This window comes from Erigeron canadensis, chromosome 1, assembly GCF_010389155.1.
Source record: "Erigeron canadensis isolate Cc75 chromosome 1, C_canadensis_v1, whole genome shotgun sequence".
NCBI classification, from domain to species: domain Eukaryota; kingdom Viridiplantae; phylum Streptophyta; class Magnoliopsida; order Asterales; family Asteraceae; genus Erigeron; species Erigeron canadensis.
In genome coordinates, this window is record NC_057761.1 from 60,389,918 (window position 1) to 60,413,969 (window position 24,052).

At 32.5% G+C, this 24,052-nt stretch overlaps 1 protein-coding gene across 3 annotated transcripts; it reads right to left on the reverse strand.

The window, feature by feature from the left end:
* Window positions 1-378: 378 nt before the first annotated feature.
* LOC122605221 lies at window positions 379-20,194 on the reverse strand. Of its 3 annotated transcripts, none has more exons than XM_043778145.1 (25): window positions 20,117-20,194; window positions 19,786-19,982; window positions 5,871-6,088; window positions 5,655-5,760; window positions 5,405-5,506; window positions 5,246-5,305; window positions 5,044-5,125; window positions 4,655-4,802; window positions 4,401-4,524; window positions 4,104-4,284; window positions 3,256-3,284; window positions 2,975-3,123; window positions 2,756-2,858; window positions 2,571-2,666; window positions 2,442-2,494; window positions 2,222-2,345; window positions 2,060-2,122; window positions 1,927-1,986; window positions 1,690-1,851; window positions 1,528-1,601; window positions 1,350-1,443; window positions 1,141-1,277; window positions 986-1,066; window positions 674-779; window positions 379-593 (listed from the first exon to the last, which is right to left on the reverse strand). In XM_043778145.1, the coding sequence occupies exons 2-25, from the start codon at window positions 19,969-19,971 to the stop codon at window positions 513-515; spliced, it is 2,619 nt and encodes an 872-aa protein (XP_043634080.1). In that variant the 5' UTR covers window positions 19,972-19,982; window positions 20,117-20,194; the 3' UTR covers window positions 379-512. The 3 variants fall into 3 exon arrangements, with proteins under 3 accessions (XP_043634080.1, XP_043634073.1, XP_043634065.1); XM_043778138.1 differs by having other exon boundaries at window positions 4,655-4,805; XM_043778130.1 differs by having other exon boundaries at window positions 4,655-4,808.
* Between the last annotated feature and the right edge of the window lie 3,858 nt (window positions 20,195-24,052).

A 24,052-nucleotide genomic window follows, 5' to 3' on the forward strand; every position in this document is an offset into this window, starting at 1 on the left:
AAAGAACAATCATCGGTTGGGCTTGATTTGAAAAGTTCTCAAAGGTTCTCGCAAGAAAAAGGGTTCTCAAAATAACTTTACCCATATATATGAGAAAAGTGAGTATGGGGCTGTTATGCACCCAACTTGGGTGAAAAACCCCTTACATACCAATATTTTAATATTTTGAATAAATGTTTGGCCCCCCATGATTTTTATGGTTTAAAAAAAGATATGTGAGGGGTTTTTCACCCAACTTAGGTGCCTAACAACCTCATAATCTCTTCCCCCTATATATATATATATATATATATAGATATATATAAAGCCATGTGAAAAATGTTAACTTTTGGCTGTTTATTACGAACTTACAAGAGTTGACAACCTGAACACAAAAGAGAGATGAAGTCTAGACAATAATAAGCTGCCTTTGTAAGTACAAGATCTTGATGCAGATGAAGATTACATTCAATTTAAAAATAGGCCAAGATGATGCCCTAGTAAGAATTTTGAAGTGCAGGTGAAGATTACATTCAATTCAAACAGTAGGCCGAGGTAATGCCCTTGTAAGGATCTTTTAGTGCAGCAGTGTTTCCTGGCCTTGAGAACACAACCTTCATTTATACCGACAACATTACTTTTATGATGTCAAATGTATATGCAAAGGCTAGTTTTGTAGGTGAGTAAAGTTTACCTGATAGTTACCAAGTGTGTGGGTCTTAAAACCAGCAGCACAGTAATCAAAGTAATACTCCCAGGTGCGAATGAATTTTTGGTCGAACCCCAAATCAAGTATGTTGCTGAACAACCCAATCAGCCATTGCAACAAGCCATATGATAAAAAGAAAAGGCATTTAGTAATTTGTTTGAGTAATGATATGCGTATCTAAAGCAAAGCTTTAAAATCCATTCAATTATTGACACATGACAAAACATCCTCTTTTTCTGATTTTGACATGTGTAATTTTGTTTGTGAGGCATATGAATAGCTTCTCTAATTCTTTACCTTTGCTTTTCCATGAAGTTTGTTCTCCAATATCTGAGTGTTTGATAATAATGTATCCCTATATTTTCCACTTGCTCTACACTGCAATTATAAGCATTTTTTTTTGAGCTTTCAGATGGACTATAATAAGAAAAGAAACAATCCTAAAGACTTACCAGAGCCTGGATGAGGAGGCCATGGCTGTTGTTACTCTGCTAAGTGAAGGTAAACATCCTCCAGGAAATATGTATTCTTTTATAAAGTCTGAGCTCCGCCTGTACTCATCATACCTCCCATCAGGGATTGATATGAACTAAAAATTTAAGGTTAGCATGTTATGCATTTAGGTTAACGTAAAATGTTAGTCTTTTTTATCTAGAGATACCTGCAAGACAAATAGTCCATTTTCTGCCAGTACCGATTCACAACACCCAAAGAACTCTTCCATGTATTCGTGTCCAACCGCTTCTAGCATTTCGCTGCAAACAGGCATATCCCCATCCCCGTCTTAGAGATCATCATATCTTGAAGTAATTTTAGAGAAGAGGGATATGTTAACTCACCAGGATATTATTCTATCATATTTGTAAGTTTCTGGTAATTGCCTATAGTCGGACAGTAGAAATCTGATTTGGTCCTGAACAATCATTGAGTTTGAAACAATATAATTCTAATTGCTGAAAAGCCACTTGAGTATAATGTTACAGTATCTGTTAACAACATACTTGTAGGCCGGCTTCCTTCACTTTCGTTTCTGCATATCTGAGTTGCTCTTCAGATAAGGTGATTCCGGTGTATTTACATCCTGTTCGTTTCACTAATTCAATAGCTAAAGTTCCCCAACCACATCCTATCTCAAGAACTTTATGGTTTTTATCAACTCTTGCCTACATAGGGTGGTTTCATCTCAGCACAACACCTGCTTAGAGAAAATACACTAGTACAAGTATGGAGACACTCACTTTTTCAATTAACGAAGAAATCTTTCTCATCTGTGCTGTTTTCAAGTCTTCGTCTTCACTCTTGTGAGTTAACATGGGGAAAGAGTCATAATCGAACAAGAATCGGGGAAAATCTAAAATTTGAAATTCTCACCTTGAATATTGCACAAGAATATGTCATGGTCTCGTCCAAGAAAAGGGCAAATAGTTCGTTGCTCTAAAAACCAAAAGAGACGATAATGGTTTTCCAAAATATAGCAGGTAATAGCATGCTAACAAGAAGTTTTCAAAACTTAGAAAATGTAATATACTATACCAGGTCATAGTGGCGAGATATGTTCCTACGTACTTGAGTAAGAGAATTATGCCTTGAAATATGATGATAGAAATATTTGGCAGATGCCACTCCAGCTGTTAAAAAAATCGGTGTCCACCAGCCTCTAATTAAAGGTACACATAGAATATCGTCAACAACCTGTGGGGAACTCACTTGAAACTAAGCTATACACACACACACACACACACATAACTACTACCTCTTGCTGGAGCTGGAGGCAGAACTTTCTAAATCTCTGTTAAGAATGAAAATCTATGAAACAGGACAATTTCAGTAAGGAAGCAAAGAAGGAAAATTTTTGATATCAACAAAAAACTATCGGTATTACCATGAACATATCTATAATGCCCCGTTTTTTATCAACAAGGGAGAAGTCTCCGTTTATGTACGCATCAGCGAGACCTAAGTCAGCTTCTGTAACAATCTACAGGGAGATTTGCGCTTAGCGACTACTAGTGAGTAACACTTTAATTTGGGTTGATTCTTAAAGGACCGGAAGAGTGCATTAATTACCTTCCAATAAAATTGGGGATTGTGAACTTTCAAATAAACTTTTAAAGGGGTCTTCTTTCTGGTCCCTTCAAAGGTGAACATGGTACCTCCTTCTTCTAATAAACTGTAAGAAATAATTAATAGATAATGTGGCTAGCTAGGCTAAAGTAGTGTAGTGAGATGATTAAGTTAAGTTTGCTAAAAGAAATGATGTATGTATAGTATAATATTATTACTCACATCAAACTGCCCATAGCAATATAATTCTGAAGGAACCGGGCAACAAAGAACCGTGCACCTGTTTCCATCAAAGAGGGTACCATATGTTTAGGGTCGTTGAGAATTTCACATCTCGTATTAAGCACACTGTTTGCAGCAATCATGCCAGCCTGGAATTAACAAATTATTAACACTAAACATATTGATATATATGTATATAGTGTGTGTGTGTGTGTGATACTGGATTATATATAATAAATCCACACGATGGTTTCAATTTATCATAGTAAGATATGATTTACCTTTAGTCCATCCTCATGGAAACCGTAACCTACAAAAGTTAAAGAAAATCGTCTTCAATCAACATAATAATATAATATAATTCAAAACTAACACGAATCGACCGGATTTAAAAAACAAAACATCCAAGAACTCAAACCGATACGAACTCATCCTATAATAGGCTCGTATAATGCCATAAGCTAGGTGTAGAATTTACTCTCAAAAGCTAGCTCAAAGGAAGAGGGGACACCTAGGCTTATAAACCACCAACTAATCCCATACTTGACCAATGTGAGATCCTATCAATACCCCACCCTTTGAAGAGTCAATGTCCTCGTTGGTCACGGCTATCTTGGTCACGGTTGGCACCCTTCTCCTTGGGTCCAAGCCACCACTCCATAGGCCACCACTCCGAGTGTTGGAACCTAGAAAGGTAGGGCTATCTCTGATACCAATTGATACGAACCCATCCATAAATAGGCTCGTATCGTGCTATAAGCTAGGTGTAAAACTCAAAGGAGGAGGGAACACCTATAGGCTTATAAACCACTAACCAATCCCATACTTGGCCGATGTGGGATCATATCAATACCCCACCCTTTGATACGAACCCATCCTATAATAGGCTCGTATCATGCCATGAGCTAGGTGTATAACTCACTCCCGAAAGCTAGCTCAAAGGAGGAGGGGACACCTAGGCTTATAAACCACCAAGGCCCCAACCAATCCCACACTTTGCCGGTGTAGATATTACAAACATACCCATTACCTAGCCACATCCAAAGAAGAAATTAACCAACAAACTCATACCAATAATATCAATTTCACGTACTTTACCTGCATCCTCGATGTTTAATTAGGTACGTACCTTGGTATGCCCCACAGAACCAGATTCCTCTCTTCCCTTGAATCTGAGGAAGCTCAAGTGAAGCCTTGGATGCAGTGACTGATGGGACCGGATGCCCAGTTGTCCACTTAAGCATCGTATTTTCGGGTGTTCGGGGTGGGTTCAATGTAACCAGATATGGGAGCCCATTGTTATCAATGTTCTGTATATGTATATATATATATATATATATACTGAGTTAATTAACAAGATATGATGATGATGATGATGATGATGATGATGATGATGATGATGATGATGATGTTGATACAAACTAACCTGAAGTACATTTAACCAGTAGGTTAAGCAAGCTTTGTTGTCGACTGTTCCAAGAAAGTTCCATGCGCTCCAAGCTGATGTGTTTCGGGGCATTAGACTTTTGTCACGATGTAGAAATATATCACTGCGCACAAATTCATTAACTTGTAAAGCAGGCAGTGTTCAAATCTGAATTTAAAAAGATGATGAGGATATATATCCCATTAAATTCATGAGATAGATCGAGACTCAGAATACCACCGGCCTACACCTACCTATAGACATAATTAAAAGACCCAAGTATTCTTGTTTCCTCATGAGTAGCTTCTTCTCCTAACATCATGAGGGTATCCGGTGCATGTGTGGCTATTATGCACCCCGAATATCTTTCTTCAGATCCATCTTCACACACTACTAAACAACCTGCTGCTAATATTTAAGGGCAACATTAACATGATTCATTATGATTATATTATTTAAGGGCCACATTAACATGATCCAACCAACTGGGTTGGTTCACTGGTTGCCTAGTTGGAGCTCTTACCTCTGGAGACAAAGGTCATGGGTTCGATCCTCATGCCCATTGGGATTTACTTTACTTTTTATTATGATTATATACTCACAGTCACAGTCAAGTGATTAAAAAAAGAAATTATATGCTTACCGTCATTGGATAAGTTTGAGATAGACTGAACAGCACAACTTGTTCTTATTTGGCAGCCTCTACTTTCCAGTACTTCTTTCACCTTTTAATTATATATTCATATATATGAGGCATATATATATGTATATATATATAGGTATTTATGACTATCTATTGGTAACTGATCGATTAACCATATACGGTATTAGTTAAGAATTACTACCTTTTTTACATAAGCCTGTGAACGCCATCTTACAGTAAACCACTGGGGGCGACCAAAAAGCTGATGATGAAAGTTTAACATGGAGCGATGAGTTTAAACTTAACAGTAGTGCATATATAATATATGTATAGAAGTATGAGTAAATATAAATATATATACCTGAAGTAGATGGTGATTGCGGCAAAATGAGAGAACAGAAAGAGCAGAGAAGGTCATAACTCCTTGTGCAGGGCAGGACCAAATGGAGGAGCATATTGGAACCTGCATGTCGTCATACAAAGAACCTTATATTTCGCTTAATTAGTGTCGGGCTAAAATAAAAAAAATGTGAAAAAAATAATAATACTCCAATATATATATATATATAGAGAGAGAGAGAGAGAGAGAGAGAGAAAATCTGTCGTCTCACAAGATAAGCCTTTTGAAACAATTCAGAGTAACCATGTGATTTGATGAAGTCCCCCAATGTTTGGTTGCAGCTAATATCTTGGTTGTGTTCAACGTCTTCGAGGTACCTATATAATATATATATTAACGGGCCGGGGAATTTCAAGTTACATGTACATAGATGAAGATGTAACTTTTCAAACATATATACGAGCTAGCGAGAGGAGTACACGCCGACCTCAAAACATCATCTTTAAACTTGGTAATCTCTCGAATCATCCGCCAGAAGTAAGGATTTAGAACATTCCTTTTCTGTGCAAATAAACCTGATAAACCATTTCGACTGCCCCATTCACAACCATTCCCTTGTTCCAAGCTCACAGAGAAGGACATATCAGAAATCTCAGTATCCACTCCAAGCGTCTCAAATAACTCCATCATGTTCGGATATGTCACCTGCATGCATACATTATACATACATACACATTTATTATAACAAACATCCCAAATAAAGATATATATATATATATATATATATTTTAAATTAAGGTTTTATTATTATGAAAAAATTGGGATTTTTAAATTAGTTAATGAAAGTAATTAGATAATTTACAATCTTAGAATATTAAAATATGTTGGCATTGATGATATGAAAGTATGTTTAAGAGAAACCAAATATACGGATAAGCGTTAGTATTGGTTGAGAAAATTGTGAGTTTTTGCTATTGAAAATGGTGTTATTTTGATGTTAATCTTGTTCAAAATCAGTACCTTATATTGTGATTAACTTAGAATGAATTGGTGTCTTTGTAGTCATTGGCGGAACGTGAATTTTTATACTGGCAGGGCCAGACACAATTAAAGTATAAAAAAATTTTCATTAGGAAAATTAATCAAAATTAAATAAATGCTTTTCTTTCTACTTTAAATGAATAAACTAAAGTTATTATTAATTCTACAAGGGAGTTATATGACACTAACTTTAATATGAAGGACCATATGTACATACAACTAAAACTATAATAAAATCAAGTGGGCCCTAATTTTATCTTGTACATCATCTTGTTCATTTGGATTCTCCGACTCTAAAACTACATTCACTGTAAAAACAAAAACATATAATAGTAAAAATGGCAGAAAATATCCCTAAAACATTAAATATATGTACTACATCAACCTCAAATCTGGGATGACCACAAACCTCCCTGGACTCTATTACGTTCCGCCCCTGTTTGTAGTGAGCCCAAATTTGATCAGCTTTACTTGTTAAAAAAAGGTTGTTTTGGAAAAATCAAAGTAAATCAATCATTAATCCGATTTCAACAAGGTCAGATCCAAATTTGAAGCTCTTCAAATGTACTTTTCAACAAATTTGGTCCCAGATTCTAATTCAAATGCTAAGTAAGCCAAATTTGCAAAATGCTACATAGGACATACTGTCCGAAATTTTGCAACTTTGGCTTAAAAAAAGAAAAAGTTGTGTTTGAAAATAATAAATCAATCGTAACTCCATGGGAGTCGTATAAGCTAACATTTGAAATCCATATGGCCGCATGTCATAATTTCAAGTTTGAGTTGGTTAAATGAACATAATAATGTAACATACTACGTATCTAGATTATTTATAAATTGATTTAAACTGTAGATAAATATTTTGATATGTGATGAATGCCTAAGTAACTATAAATGATTATGCATGAGGTTATAAGTATTCAAAGTATATAAAAAAGCAATGTGATTATTCTGAATACAACCGGAGAGAAATGAAAGATGTTATGGAAGGTCAGTGTTGTAAAGGCCGTTATAACGGTAATGGAGGTCAGCGTTTGTTATGGGGTTTGGAGGGTAAATCTAAAGATCTGAGTCAATAAAGGTTAAATAATAGATTTAATGGCCTTAATGGTCGTTAACAATGAGATTTAACGACGGTCAAATGACGGATTTAACGGAGATTAACGGAGCTTAATAGTCAAATAACGGTCAAAAGACATCCTTTTTGACTAATTTTGTTAGGATATTGCTAATATATATATATATATATTCGTATGTATATAATTTTTTTATGAAAATTCCTTTATATTTTATAGTCTCTGTTATAACGTCGTTATAACTCTGCGAAATGAAATTTAACCTTAAAGGTGGTCGAACGCCGAGCGTTAATTATCAACAAATTGATTAGTCAAAATTGTGAAAATCGTGTTTTTTTGTATTATACATTCATCTTCATCAATATAGATCGCATAAATAAATATAGGTGATTAAGATAGATGTACAAAACAAATCACAATTTTAACAGATCAATATGTTGTTAAACACTTAAATAATGATTAGCTATACACTATGTTATTTTATGGATTTATAATGTATCAAAGTAAAGTTTTTGAGTGTTCTCACGTTATTTTCAATTTAAGAGTGTCCTCACTGAAAAATCACTGTGTGTGTAAAAATCCTAAGGGTTGTTATTAATAACCTATTACATGCCTATATAGTAATATTATATATATTAAAAATACCCATCATTAATAACCAATTGCATGCCTATAAAGTAGTACCATATATATCAAAAAATACCTTCTGAATTTTCGCATAAAGCATCTATTTTAATGAACTGAAAAGGTTTATAGTTTATACCAACAACCTTTATGCCACTTCATTACTAACAATTTATTTTTTCTGTAATATTATTTTGAGAATCTTTAATAATTTTATTTTAAAGATATATCTATTTGAGGTATGAGACACAATAAAAGTTGTGCTTTGATATATGAAGTAGATGGTTTAAATTTTTTCAATATATATGAAATGATATATCTTCGTAAAGATTAGATTAAAAATACTCCTAACATTATAAGATGATGATATGTGAATTTAACTAAATTTTTTTTTATCTTACCTTTTATCTTTTTTCACATGTAATCATCTTGTGATTAGAAAGATTTTTAAGTCATTACTTTAAAAATATTAATCATTTCCCATATATATACACATACAATGTATATATATAACTTTATGATAATAATATTTGAGATCAAACCCTAGTGGCCAGGGTGTTTCACTAAACCTACTATGCGAGGCCCCGGGGGAGTTTACTCAAAGGTCTCGAGTTCGAGCTTTGTTAGGTTCTCCTTCACGGTATTTTCCAATTAAGGAGGTTGTATGGTGAGAAAGACAATTTAAGATCCGCTTAGTGCGAGATCCTTTCGTTGTGCGATTAAAACACATCATACGCGTCTGAGGTAAAATTCAGTTGTAAAAAAAAAAATGCTATTTGGCAAAAAGTTTTTAAGGAACTTCTAAAGCATAAAACTTTAATCTTTTAAAAATAAGTTCATTTTAAAATGATAGTCTTGTTTGAATAAGCATTTGAAATAAATATCCCAAATATCTAAGGGCAGGCCGGGCGACAAACATTAGCGGGAACTAATAAGGGGCACAAAATTTTGGGGTCAATTAAAACCAGATTTGAGCTAGTTTCGTAATTTACATTGGTTATTGTACAAATTTCGTATCATCAGTGTAAATATAATAATGTTTGATAACGAAATAAGTATGTAATATGTAGTCATGGTGAGGTTAAAAATTTAAAATTGAATATAAAACTTATATTTTTGTTCTAATGGATATTTTGAGATGGTTTAATTCATGAAGATGAAGATCTATAGTAAACTTCTTTTCGCTTTTTATTTTGTTTTCTATAACCCCTTATAACTATCTAAATATTTATATCAGTCCTTGAACTAAGTGAGTTTTTAACTCTTTTATCTTTTGATGAATAAAAACAATGTAGACAACTGGACAAGCCCCCACGGTTAAAAAAAAAAAAAGACAAGCCCATATTTTCAAATTTTAGGCTACGTAGTTTTATTTTATGTATGTATGTATATAGTTTTTAATAATAAAGGTTTTGATATTATAAGTGGTTTAAGACTCATAAATATTCTACTACATGTTCGATAATTATGCATAAAAACTTTAGATGCTTGATAATTAATTAAGAAGTAACTAAAATTTTGTTTTTGTTAATTTTAGGCTCTTGATTTTACCCAAAAGAACTCGATTAAGTATTTTTTTTGTTATTGAAAATCATTAACAAAATATTTTAAGTCGAGATATCGAATGTATTAAAATTTGTATGCAACATAGCTTTTAAGCTAAACATTGACTTACAATATATAATATTTCATGTTTTTACTTCAAATGCAAAGATATACATCAATTTAATTTAAGTGACTCGTAATATAAAACTGTTTAATTCGGAGTTTATTTTCTCTTTGAAATATCTTACGTATTTAAAAAAGAATTGGTATATAAATGAGCCGTTAGCTTGACAATTTTATAAACCCTTATTTAACGTCAAAATTTTGGTATGGGCAAATTTTGGCTATCATGCCCTGAGCATCAAATAACTCAGGACCGACACTGCCTTTAAAAAGCTCTTTAAGCCATGAAAAGTTATTAAAATAAAAACTTATATAAGAAAAGTTGAAAACAAAAATCCTCTTCCCAGCGACATATTCTAAACCAAGAGTTGTGTTGTCCCTAATCGTTTGATTCACAAATATGTGCGAGAGAAAAGTACTAAAATATAACCGTGTGTGATATAAAAGTACTAAAATATAACCGTGTGTCATAGATTGATCGATTTTGTTACAGACACTTTGTATATACAGGTCATGACTTTTCCCTAATAGACATAACTGTTTATGACTGCCAATAACCGCTATTCGGTTATTATATATCATATTGACACACTAAACCCATATATATTGATACGACACTAGATATAGTATTAACCAAGCAATGATTCAGGATTATGGTTCACATTCTCCCCCTTAATCTCGATCGTTGCTTCGTCCTAGATCTTGAACCCCAAGCATTTGCCGCATAGTGACAAACTTTGGCCTTGGTAGTGCTTTAGTCAATATATCTGCCCTTTGTAATTCACCACTAACGTGTTCCACATTGATGTGTCCATTCTCTACATATCCACGAATGAAATGGTAACGAATATCGATGTGCTTACTTCTTCCATGAAATATTGGGTTCTTGACGAGTGCTATTGCTGAAACGTTATCAACCTTTAGTGTTATTTTTTCCTCCTTCCAGCCCGTTATTTCACTAAGTAGCCGCTTTAACCATAAAGCTTGGCATGCTGCTCTAGTAGCTGCCATGAATTCTGATTCACATGATGAAAGTGCTACTGTTGGTTGCTTTTGAGTGCACCAGGTAATAGGGATTCTTCAAAATAGAATACTATTTCAGTAGTTTCTTTTTCTTGATCAGTATTGATTCCATAACTACTGTCGCTATAACCTGTAATCTTGCAGCCGCTATCTCTTTTGTATATAATACGATGCTCCTTGGTTCCTTTGATGTATCGGATTACTTGCTTTATCACCTTCAGATGGTGATCCTTTGGTTCTTGCATAAATCTGCTGAGTAATCCAACCGAATAACTTAGATCTGGTCTAGTGTGTAGTGGATACCTTAGACATCCAATTAAACTTCTGTAATAAGTTGCGTCAACTGGTTTTCCATCTTCCGCTTTGACCAACTTTGTTCTCGGGTCCATAGGTATCTTTGTGTCATTACTTTCCATCATACTAGCATCCTTTAAATCCTGTTGATGTAACCTATCTGCTTGATTATAATCCTAGAAGTTACCCTGTCTGGGTAACTTCTATCCTGAGGTAATTAGCCAGCAATCCTAGACTGCTTGTTCGAGAGTACACTTCTTGAAGTCCAATGACTTTAAGGTTTGATCAAGCTTCATATTCCAAGCTCTTGGTGCTTGCCTTAAACCATATAATGCCTTCGAGAGCTTGTAAACTTTCCCTGAACTTCCTGGTTTTACGAAACCTTCAGGTTGTGTAACGTAGACTTCTTCATTTAATTGCCCATGTAAAAATGCTGATTTGACATCCAAATGATGTACTTTCTATCCATGGTGTGCTGCCAAAGCTAAAATTAAACGAATTGTCTCAGTGCGTGCAACTAGTGCAAATACTTCGTCGAAGTCTATTTCGTGTTTCTGCATGTAGCCTTTTGCTACTAGTCTTGCTTTGTATTTGATGATACTTCCTTTTGCATCCCTCTTGGTCTTGAAAACCCACTTGAGTCCTATTGCCTCATGATTCGCAGGCAAAGTAGTAAGAGTCCATGCGTTATTCCTGCTAATTGAATCCAGTTCTGCTTCCATGGCCTCAATCCATTTCCTATCTGTCAATGCTTTCCTATAGTTACGTGGTTCCTCTTCCGTAAGTAGTAGACTTTCAAATTCAACTACACGTGCATTTGCATATATACTGTATTCAAATCTTTGAAACCCCGTGTTGGTGTATCCTCAAATTTTTCTTCTAAGTTCCCAAATGAACTAATAGTAGCATATTCCTCCTCTAAGTATGGGTTGTAAGTATATGTTGTTAGGATAACGGGAGAGTTTGGAGCAGTAGTTTGTTCCTGTTCCTGATGCGCGTCTTCATTGCTTTCCGAGTTGACTGATGTAGTATTTCCATCGTCGACTCCTCGTACCACAAAACTTGTCCATTCTAAGTTTTGTGTGGCTGGTTCCTCTCTACTGTTATTCCAACTCCATGGTTTGGTTTCCATAAACTTAACATCCCTGCTTACATGTTTCCTCCTCTTTTCTGGATCATATTATCTATATGCTTTTGATCCTTCCTCTACACCTAAGTAAATCATGGGTACGCTTCTATCATCCAACTTTTGTAAGTGGAAACTTGTTGTTGTTACCTTAGAATAAGCTGTGCACCCAAATATTCTTAGTTTTTCCAGATTTTGTTTTCTGTTGTAGAGTGCCTCAAATGGAGTCTTATCCACCAGGTCAGGCTCTTATAGGGACCCTATTTAGTATGTAGATGGCGTGTCTGACTGCTTCCGCCCAAAAGTTCAGTGGCAACTTCATTGCCTTCATCATACTTCTAGTTGTAGATAACATTGTTCTATTTTTCCTTTCCACGACTCCGTTTTGTTGTGGTGAGCAAGGTGCTGTTAACTGTCGTGCTATTCCGTTTTCCTTTGAGTACTTGGTGGATTCATTAGATGTGAACTCACCTCCTCTATCTGTTCTCAACATCCTTAATTTTGTCCTCAATTCTGTTTCAATATGTTGCCTGAATTCCTTGAAAGTATAAAATGCTTGATCTTTCGATGTCAGAAAGTAGGCCCACATGAAACGTGTACAGTCGTCCACTAACAAGAAAATATATTGCTTCCCGGAGTGTGTGGTTGGGCTTATGGGGCCACACAGGTCTCCATATACTAAATCCAAAGGTTTCTTCGATCTAAAATTGGCTTGATTTGGAAATGGAGTCCTACTGTGTTTTCCTAATAAGCAGGCATCACAAATCTGTCCTGCGTGATTTATCTTTGGTATCCCTTCAACTAGATTATTTCTTGTCATGTTCTTGATGTCCTCAAAGTTTAGATAACCTAATCTAGCGTGCAACAACCATGTTTGGCTATTTATATTCGCTAGGAGACATATGAGTGTGCCTATCTTTAGTTTGATGCTGTAAAGTCTATTCCTTGATCTCTCAATCTTCATCAGCAGTCTCTTATTTTTGTCAAGTAAAGTCAGTTTGTTTCCTTCCATGAGGACTCTACACCCTATTTCCGTGAGTTGTCCTAGACTTAGTATGTTGCTCTTAAGGTTTGGAATGTAGTATACTTTCTGATATAATCTCATGTTCGTGATTCCTACATCCTAACAAAATAGAGCCTTTTCCTGAAGTGACTTTCGATCCCCATCATATGGTTGCTTGCACCATTATTTAAATACCAAATACTTTCGTCTATTGTAGCATACTTTTTGGGTTGAAATTGTCCTTCATTTAACAGTACCTCTTCGTGTCCAGTTTTGTGTGTTGCCATTAACAATGATGGCTCTTCGTCTTCTTGGATAAGATTTGATTGTTCCTGCATTGTTGGCAATTGATTGTAGTCCTTTCTAAATGTCCAAATTTTCTACATCTGTAGCATTGTACTTTTCTCATATCCCTCACTTGCTTATTCCACCTTGTGTTTGTTCTTGCCCTGTGAGTCGAGCCTTCCTCTTTCGAGTCGTTTCTATTTCTATTGTTTTGCCAGTTTCATCGTGAAGAGTTTGATCTACCATGTCCACGATTACCGAATTGCCTTCCTTTTCCAAAGTGTTCGCCATGTGCGAATAATAAGTTATCCTGGCTGTCTCCACGTCCGCCTTTCTTGAGTTTAATTCTTTCCTCATACGCTTTTAATTTTCTAATGATCTCGTTGAAAGTGACCTCGTCTAGATCAGAGTTTTGATTATGGATGCCATTATTTGGATGAACCTATCTGGTATGGTATCTAAAAGTTTTCGTACAAGTAACTGTTGATCCAAAGTTTTTCCTAATTCTTTTGCCTTAGTGGCATAACCATTTAACTTAGCAGTAAAGGCATCTAACGTGTCCTCCTCCTTCAACTGTAGTGTTTGAATACCAATCATCAACGATTGTGAATGTGCGTTTTGCACTTTATCTGCTCTGACATATCTCTTTTTCAGCGCCTCCAAGACTTCGTAGTCTTACACCCCGCAACATGCAGTATAACATCTTCGTTCAATGCTTGGTATAAAAAAGCAATCATTGCGTTATCCCTTTTCTCATCGGTTTTCGCATCTTCCTTAGGTTCTATCATCTCCCATAATCAATTTTCTTCAAGTATAACTTTGATTTGAATGACCCAGTGTAATTTGTTGGTTTCAAATTGGGGCATTGATAATAAGAGATTGGTGCAACAGGTTTTTGTGTAACTAAGGTGCCATTAGGATTTTCTCTAGACATGGTTTCTATTCTAATGATTTTCACTTTCTAAAATTTGGGGCTTTCCTAATAGTATAGATAATAAATTTATACTACTAGTGAATTAGAAATCCAAGAATGATTTAAATTGTCGAGCCGATAAAAGTGTTATAAATCCTAAATTGTAGAAATTATCTTCCTTTTAAAAAAACTGTAAAAGCCCCATTGACTCCTTTCCTTGCCCAATTAAAAGTAATATGCTTGTTTCCTATATAAAGCCACGCGTGTATTTTGGATTAAAAAACAAAAGAAGATTTTCCTTCTTCTGTGTCATTCCTACGAACAATTCCCAACAGAAAAGTAATTTCTTCCCCAAATCAAAGTATTGATCGGGTTAATGGATTCCTTCAATCGGTATATTCCTCTTCTTCTTCAAGAGTCTGATCGAAGTGGTTTCTTTCCTCCAATCGGTATTCCTCCTTTTCAAGAGTGGGATGGAAGTTGGTTTATTTCCTTCAATGAGTTTATTCCTTCTTTACAAAGTACGATTGAAGTGATTTCCGTCGTTTTCTGGATTTTGGTTGTGCACCACCGTGTCCGACGTATTCCGATTATATATCAAGTAAGTTATTATTCTTTTCTTCCTATAACCGTCCACCACCGTAGAATTTCCGGTTGATGTTTGTTTTTTTTAATTCCGGTCACAGTAGTGTTTTGGAATCAAACAACCGATTGCTCTGATGCCAATTGTTGTCCCTAATCGTTTGATTCACAAATATGTGCAAGAGAAAAGTGACTAAAATATAACCATGTGTGATAGATTGATCAATTGTGTTATAGACACTTTGTATATATAGACATAAACTAATCTATTGTGACTGTTCACTAATGGTCACAACTTTTTCCCGAATAGACATAACTGTCTATGACTGTCAATAACCATTATTCGGTTATTATATATTATATTTTGATACGACACTAAATATAGTAGACACTAAATATAGTATTAACTGAGCAATGATTCGGTTATTATATGTCATATAGTATTTTGATCGATTATGTTATAGACACTTTGTATGTATAGACATAAACTGATCCATTGTGACTGTTCACGAATGGTCACAACTTTTATTGCTATTCGGTTATTATATATCATATTGACACACTAAATTGCTATATTTTGATATGACACTAAATATAGTATTAACCGAGCAATGATTCGGGATTATGATTCACAAGTTGTAGTTACATCCTTAATCGCAACTCAAATTCAAAACTTCAACTCCCCCACCCTAACCACCCAATATATCTTTTTTTTGAATACTTATAATTTGGGTATATATGATTTTTAGGGGTTTTAAGAATGGAATTTATGATTTGTCCTACCTTTATATATGTAACCAAACTATTTTTAGCCAAAAACTGACCGCTTCAAAAAGCATAATTGATCATCTTTTTTAGCAATTATTTAAAGCCCACTGTATCCCAACCAAGGTTTTTTGGTATCTCGACCAAACCTACTATTTGCAGCGATAGTCGCTGCAGATAGTGTGGGCCCCCTGTTTGTAATGACAAATCTGGCAAAAAATAGCGGGCCCTCTGTCAGTAATCGCTGCAAATAATTAGATATGGACAAAAACACCACTATTTGCAGCGATAATTGCTGCAAATAGTTTGGTTTAATTACTAAAAATCTTGTCGGGACATCAGCCACCTTATTTAATTGCATGTTAGAATGCTACCAAAAGTTTAAAAAATTAACAAAGCCAATCAACTTTATTTAAATTGGTTAGGTAGGGTCATATGAATATGGAATCAAGAGAGGGACCATGCCTGCTGTTGCTGTTTGTTTTTTGTTTTTCTTGCAATATAGTACGAGTAAATCTTTTTTTAAAAATAGGGTAAAAATTATTATTTTCAATGTAAGATGAGGATATCTAAAAAAATCAAAAGATTATTATATATATTAAGAATATTTTTAGATTAATCTTTTGGACGATATATTATATATCTTTTTTTAATAAGGTTTTGTTAAACGAATGTCAAAGACATAGTTTTACGCGTACTATAAAATTTTCTGACAACTTTTTGATATGAAAGATATATATATTTTTTTCTCATGTTAAATGCAGTTTTTTTTTTATATGTTAATAACTCTGATCCAACTGATTGATGCATTTTTAGATTTATTCACAAATTATTAATATACTAACAAATTAACAAGTCAACCGTCTTTAAAAGTATTTCGAGAAAAAAAGGTACACAAATATCTATAGAGAAGGCCAGTTTCTTGTGGGGGTCACTATAAAAGCACATTTGTGTGGTGCAAATGAGACTTGGTTTTGCATTCAAAAAACAGACACGTCGTTTTTATGTTCAACTGTTTAAGTATCTTTCATACAAGAAAAAAATTATGAGTAATAAATAATGACAGTAACAACTTATTACATATATAAAAAGTAATAATTTATATACTAATAACCGTCCATTTAAATTTTCACAAGACAAATTACAAATTTTAATGTATCAATTTAATTAATATTAACAGCTGTATTAACAAAACTCTTAATTTATTATGCATTTCTTACATATTCAACATGCTACATCAACAAACAAATTACAAACAAAATTATACAAACTTAGGTGTCACCAATAGAACATGGAAAGAAAAACATGAAAAGAAAAAAAAAGAATTAATTTAATTGGTGTATCTCATATGACAAGTGTGTTTGTATAATTTTGTTTGTAATTTGTTTGTCAATTTAGAATTTCCCTTATGTATAAAGAGTTGATCCCTATACAATTTATTTTTGCCATGCACAACAAATACATGTATTATATGGTTGTATAGTACAATTATATTATGCATACAGTATTGTCTATGGCTAAAGGTGTTGTGTAAGGATCATTTCCTTTATGTATACCGTGAATATATATTTGATATTACATTTTTTTTTGTCACGGATGAATATTAAGTTATGTTATCTATATCTATACTTCTATACAATTTATAAAACATTTTGCCCTTATTTAAAATCTCAAAAGATGATTTGAACTACCTAAAATACTCTCCTTTTTTATTCACTAATTTAAACATCTCTACCTAATATACCTATAATACTCTTGAATCTCAACCACTTATGTTTTTCTCTTTTTTCAAATCTCAACCAATCATTTTTTTCCCCTCTCCTCCATAAATCATTTTATTCCTCTAATTTATTCAAAATCTTTTATCTCAAAAATAAATTATAAAAATTGTATGGGTGTTCTTAAAATTTCATGCTCTTTCATTAGAGATGTCATTCGTATACTTTCGACGAATTTTTAAATCCGAGTACGGAGCCCGTACGGCTAAGGCATTTGGCTATCACACTCTATCACTTATCACCTTCTATGACCTATCACCTCACCGTCTCACCGCCGCATTGCACGAGTACTATTGCTTTATACTAGTTAAAAGGATAAATGTTAAATTGATTTAACGAGTATTTTATTGGATGTAAGTCTTTTCAAAAGACGTCTTTCTACACGTGAATATATAGATAAAACTATATGTATATCACCTATAAGTTGCTCAAAACGAAAGTGAGCATCAATTTATGAATTGCTTTTAGCTTAGTAATTCATCGTAATGTACACCAAAAGATTCGAACCCCATACTTACACATAAAACACCTCTTAAGAGAAACTTTATGACCAAGGCATGAAATTGGTCGATATTGACATTGATTTAACGATTATTTTTAGTCCAATTTGATATAGCTTATAGTTAACGGTTTAATGTATACGTGAAATATATGCATGTCCAAAATCTTATATTAGGAAAATCATTTTATTACCATTAGTTAAAGAGTTTCAGCTTAGCTAGTTGGTTAAAGGTAAATACAGTTCTCTTAAGAGGAAAATGCGGAATTTTATCTCTCATTCAATTGATTTTTCATAGTTTGTCGTCATGTATTGGTTATTGCCTTATTGGGTTATCGTTTCTTTGTGGGAAGGTGAGGGTGAAATATATATGTATATAAAATTTTAAATTTGTGGTTTTTTATATATAACTAAAAGATGATATATTTTAATTATATACACTTATTTTTATTTGCTATTTAGAATTTTGGTTTATGTGTTACTAGTTAATTATTATATACACTTATTTTTATTTGCTATTTAGAATTTCGGTTTATGTGTTACTAGTTAATTAACCCGGTTTCAACCCGGGCTTATTAATAGAAATTTTGTAATATTAAGTTACGTCGATGTCTAAGAACTGTGAGATAGTTCAACCATACACATAATCTCGGAATAGTATACCTTATATTTCGAGTATATATAATTAGCTTATTAACTCGCATACCATGCAAATAATTTAAAAAATCTATTATGATAAAAATATTTAGATGATGAAAATCTAAAAGACCATATATAAAATATTAGGGTTTTAAAAAAAAAAAGGTAATTTTTTAATAAAAAAAAAAGACATCATAAATAACAAATATAAAAATGAAATAAACTTAAAGAAGGAAAATGCTTAATATCATAAGTAAATTAAACAAAAAATCTAAATTTAAAATAAGACGATGTCATAAATCAAGAAAATAAAAAAAAAAATAATTCATATAAATAAATCTAATAATGATAAGTAAGCAATAATGATGTCATAAAAATTTTGTTTTATTAATATATAGGATAGGATTTTCTGGTTTTTATGCTAATTATTAAAGAAAATTTTGTACTTATTATTTATTTATTTTTCTAATCTTTTAATTAATTTAATCTCTGTATACTTAATGCGTATCTATAATTAATTTATTTAATTTTCTTATATTTAATGTGGCTCAAGTTTTTGAGTGTCAACTAAGTTTTTGCTTATTTGTTGTATTTTACTCTTTTTAGTCTTTTGTGATATTAATTAAAGGATAAACTTAATCAAATTTATTATATAAGGATTATATAACGAAGAAGAACTTTCTAAACTTGGTTGCTAATGTATGGGTTTAATGTAGTTGTTAATATAAGAAGAATAACAAAAATGAAGGTATATTCCAAAAGTCGATTAAATGACTTATATATACTACAACTCGTTACTTATCCAATCATTACTCTATCTACTTATTATTATTTTAATTTTTATCTCAATATATAAATACTATAAAATATGTTGCTTTAATTAGATTTTATATATATTAAATGATAGGATAGAATACAATAGGATCAGGATGGTGTGGTGATGAACATATAAAGTTACAAAGTCAAAATTAGTTATACTTTTTTTTTTTCTTAGTTTCGATGGTTCTCATATATAGATGGATATGGTAAGGTAGCTACATTTTGAGGTAAAGGATAATGAATGATGTATATATGATACGTACGTACCCTATTGAAGACCATGAAACCGAGGTCCAAATCAAGGTGGTGGTCGTCGACGGTGACGGTTCTGGCATGACCACCGAGGTAGTCTTCCTTGTCGTACAACACCACATCCACCCCGCCAGCTTTTGTCAATACGTATGCTGACACCAACCCACTTATCCCCGCACCAACCACCGCCACTCTCATCATGCCGCTCCTACCTGCAGCTATTAGTAGCTAGTTATCCATTTAGTATACAGTAGTAATTCATCAATTGAAGCTTGGATGAACAGCATTATTACTATTATACATTTAGTATACAGTATATATCTTTAATATATATATATATATATACCTTAAATAATTAATGTATTTGTGTTGTAGAAGAAGATGGACTAGGAGAAGGATGCCGGGGCACCCCCAAGTTAAGAAAAGATAGATAATTTAAATGGTCTAGCAACAACCAACTAGGTACCTTACATATACATACTAGTGTTGAGTCCCGTTCACTGGATGAGTTGTTTTAAAATATTTTAATCAAAATTAAAAAATTAAAATTCAAATATATTAAATAGATACCAAATAAAATTAAAATATCTAAAAATAAAACATAAAACGATTTAAATAAGTCAAAAAGTTAAAAAAGTAATGCATAATAAACTAATCTTTCGTGAAAGACCTATCATATATATCGGAATCATACTCATTATTAAAACATAAACATATATTAGTAATTAAAAAATAAAGAAGTTGCATTGCGTACGAAGATTAAGTACTAATTCTTAATGGGTAAATTCCTGCTTCATAAATCTGTATATATATTCTTACTAAATTGATTCTTGATGACAACTTTTAATTATAGACGAATTAAAAATTATACATTAACGGTATGATTTGAGTAACCATCAATATGACCACTATCACAACTTAATCAATCCGAAAGTTAAAAAAAAAATGAAAATTAACTCCGTATACATATTCATTTCAGTTTACCCCTTTTTTCAACTTTAGTTAAATAAAAAATATAAGAATTCAATGTTAAATAATAATAATAATAATAATGATTAAATATGAACAAAGTATATAAATAAAAAACTCTTTTTGGTAGTCGATCATAGGTTTTCTTTTTTTTTTTTTTTTTTTTTTTTGCCGTAGGTTTTTTTTTGGGTTTAAAATATGTAGGAGTTTTTTCTAGGTGGTATATATATGGATAATAATAATAACTAGAACTAGGGAGTTTGGGGCCGCCCGATAGCCGGCGGCAAAGAGAGTCATTTATTTAATAACATTACATAAATTTAGTTTGAAATTCAAGGAAAGAAATATTTTTATATAAAACCCAAAAACCAAATCAAAGGATAATTATGGTGCCACGGATATGTATTTTTTTTTTTAATGCCAGTACGACATTCACGAAATCATATTTATATTTACTCTTAAAAAGAAAAAAATAAATAAATATTTAAAAGAAAAACTCAAAGAAGAAACCAATTAAAAAAAGCTTCAAGAGAAAACTCTAAAAGTCACAAAAAAATAAAATACTAATAAAATAAAACCAACAAACAAAAAATACAAATAAATTAACAAAAATTATCAAAAGTTTTCGAAAAAGTATATGTAAAAAAAATATGTTAAAACACAAAAATATTACAAAAGTCATAAAAAATATACAAAATATACAAAAAAAATGTACATCAAGGTTGACAAACACATGTTAAATATGTAAAAATTAATTTATGTTATTTTCTGTAAAGTATAAAATTTTTATGGTCTAAAATGGAAACTACAATAGAAAACAGGGGGCGGAAAGCAAAATAACAAATAGCAAAGGGAAATAAGATAAATAATAAGGGGGCAAAATGTAAAATTCTAAATCCTTCAAAAACTAAGCTATAAAAAAAAAAGAAGGTGGGGAGTTTCGAACCCCCGACCTTTCAAATGAAAAGCGCTGGCCAAATCAACTCTACCAAAGGTAACTATGTTCATATTTTGACAAATGGTATATTTATGTTAAAAACACAGAAAAAAACAAAATAGCCACTATTCATAACCTTTGGCATTAGTGAGATTACAATAATAAAAAAGATTTTTTATAAGATTTTTTTATTAATGGTCGGACATTATTTATTGAATAAATATTAAAAAAATAGAGGATTAATAAAGAGGGAGTATTAGACTAAAAGAGGGGATTAGAGGTGCCAAGTCTACTCTCAACCCCATCTTTTAGTTATATTATAGATAATATATATGGAAAGTGATATATATATATATATATAACTACTTTTAGTCATCCACAACAATACAAACGTTGTACAGTTGTATACTATACAGTAAAATTGTTGTAGATGACTAAAAAGTGATGCACATATATCACTCCCCATAATATATATATATATATATATATAAAAGATAGGATTTCATACCTAAGCTTAACCTTAATGAATATAAGGTTGTCTCATAGTATGAAATCTTTCAAATACTAATTTTTTAATCCATTAAAATCATGAGACCCATGTTATTAATTTACTTCTTATTTTTATATAACATATATAAAGTATTGATATATATATATATATATGTGAGAGGCTTCATCTAAGTTTAATTACGAAACAACCTTATATTTGTTTTTTCCACATATATAGACGTGATTACGTGTTAAAAATAGGTTTAAGCTTATATTCGTGTTGAAAATAGGTTGTTAAAAATATTTTCGTATATATATAGAAATTAGAATATATGTGGATGTCATGTACCTAAGCTTGGGTATGAATACCCTCACATGTTAATATCTTAATCCATAAAAAAACATTGGGATTATGGCACTGGAGTGTAACCAACTATGACTCAATGGTTATGTAATGTTGTGACCTTTCAAATTGGCTATCTGATGTAAGTACCTTTCATTTTTGTTCTTTTAATGTATCGGTTAACCTGTTGTACCGGTAGCCGGTAACAATGTTAGTTTTACTTTGGGATTATGGCACTAGAGTGTAACCAACTATGACTGAATGGTTATGTTATGCAGTGATCTTTAAAACTGGCTATCTAATGTAAGAACCTCTCATTTTTGTACTTTTTATGTACCGGTTGACATGTTGTACGGTCATGGTTACGGTTGTGGGTTATGAACTCCGACGAAATGGATGGTCAATGGTGGATGGTCTTAGACTCTGACAAGGTTGTAGTAGGTGGTCTCGGTCTCATTTTTTCTTCCATTCAAGAGGTGCGGTCATCTCTTCACCGTCTCCAAGTCCGGACACGTGCCACCGCTGATTGCCACCAATAAAAGAAATAAATGTCAGCCGCCACCCAGAAAACCACGGTCGTCATTCTCTGTCAAAATCCCCCCTTTTACCCCATTGTAAACCAAAGTTGTTGGATCTTGATTGTGGTGGGGATGGGATGGCCGGATCTTTATGTGTAACGATGATGGGGTGATCATAACACAATTCGATTTAGGGATTAGGGTTTGAGTATGATTATTATTGAATCGTGTTGATTTGTGCATCTATCTATATCTAGTGTTGATTTGTGTTTGGGATTGAAGTTAAACATTTAGTTACAATTTCACATTTCCTCTCCGAAAAAATTGTTGTTACCGAAGATAGTGCCGAAAATTAGCCGGTGAAGATGACTAGAGTATAAAGTCATCAGAGTAACCCGGTAGGATACATCGAGCGAACAAAACAGAGAGGTTCTTACATCAACTTTAACACTTTCGTAGGTTACTACATTACATGACCATTTACTCATAATTGGTTACACTCCGGTGCCTTAATCTCTATTATTTCTTACATCCAATGTGGCATTACCGGTGCCATAATCCCAAAAACATTTGAGCCACATTATATTCATTATATAAGTAAACATTAAAAAATTAGTATATGTAGAGTTGGTTTACCCGTTTCAAATTGATTATTTTTTGGATTTTTAATCGTGAAATTATCTAAAATTTCTTAATTAAATAAAATAACTTATTAGTTTATCTGAATACATGACAATTAATAGGGGTAAATCTTGTTCTCTCAGGGCAATTAGCATTTTTCCTACTACTAAATATTGGGCGAAAAACTCTCTAGCATGAACTCGATTAAAATAATCTAATCTAGACATTCCGTTATGATATTCAATTAACACCTATAAAAAAAAAGGACCCAAGTACATCAAAACTTGATATACTTCATCATAATTTATAATCTTTATATAATATAAACCGTACACGTCAAAAATACATTTAGATTATTATGATACCTTATATATTACTCACTAGGACCAACGAGCAAATAACTTA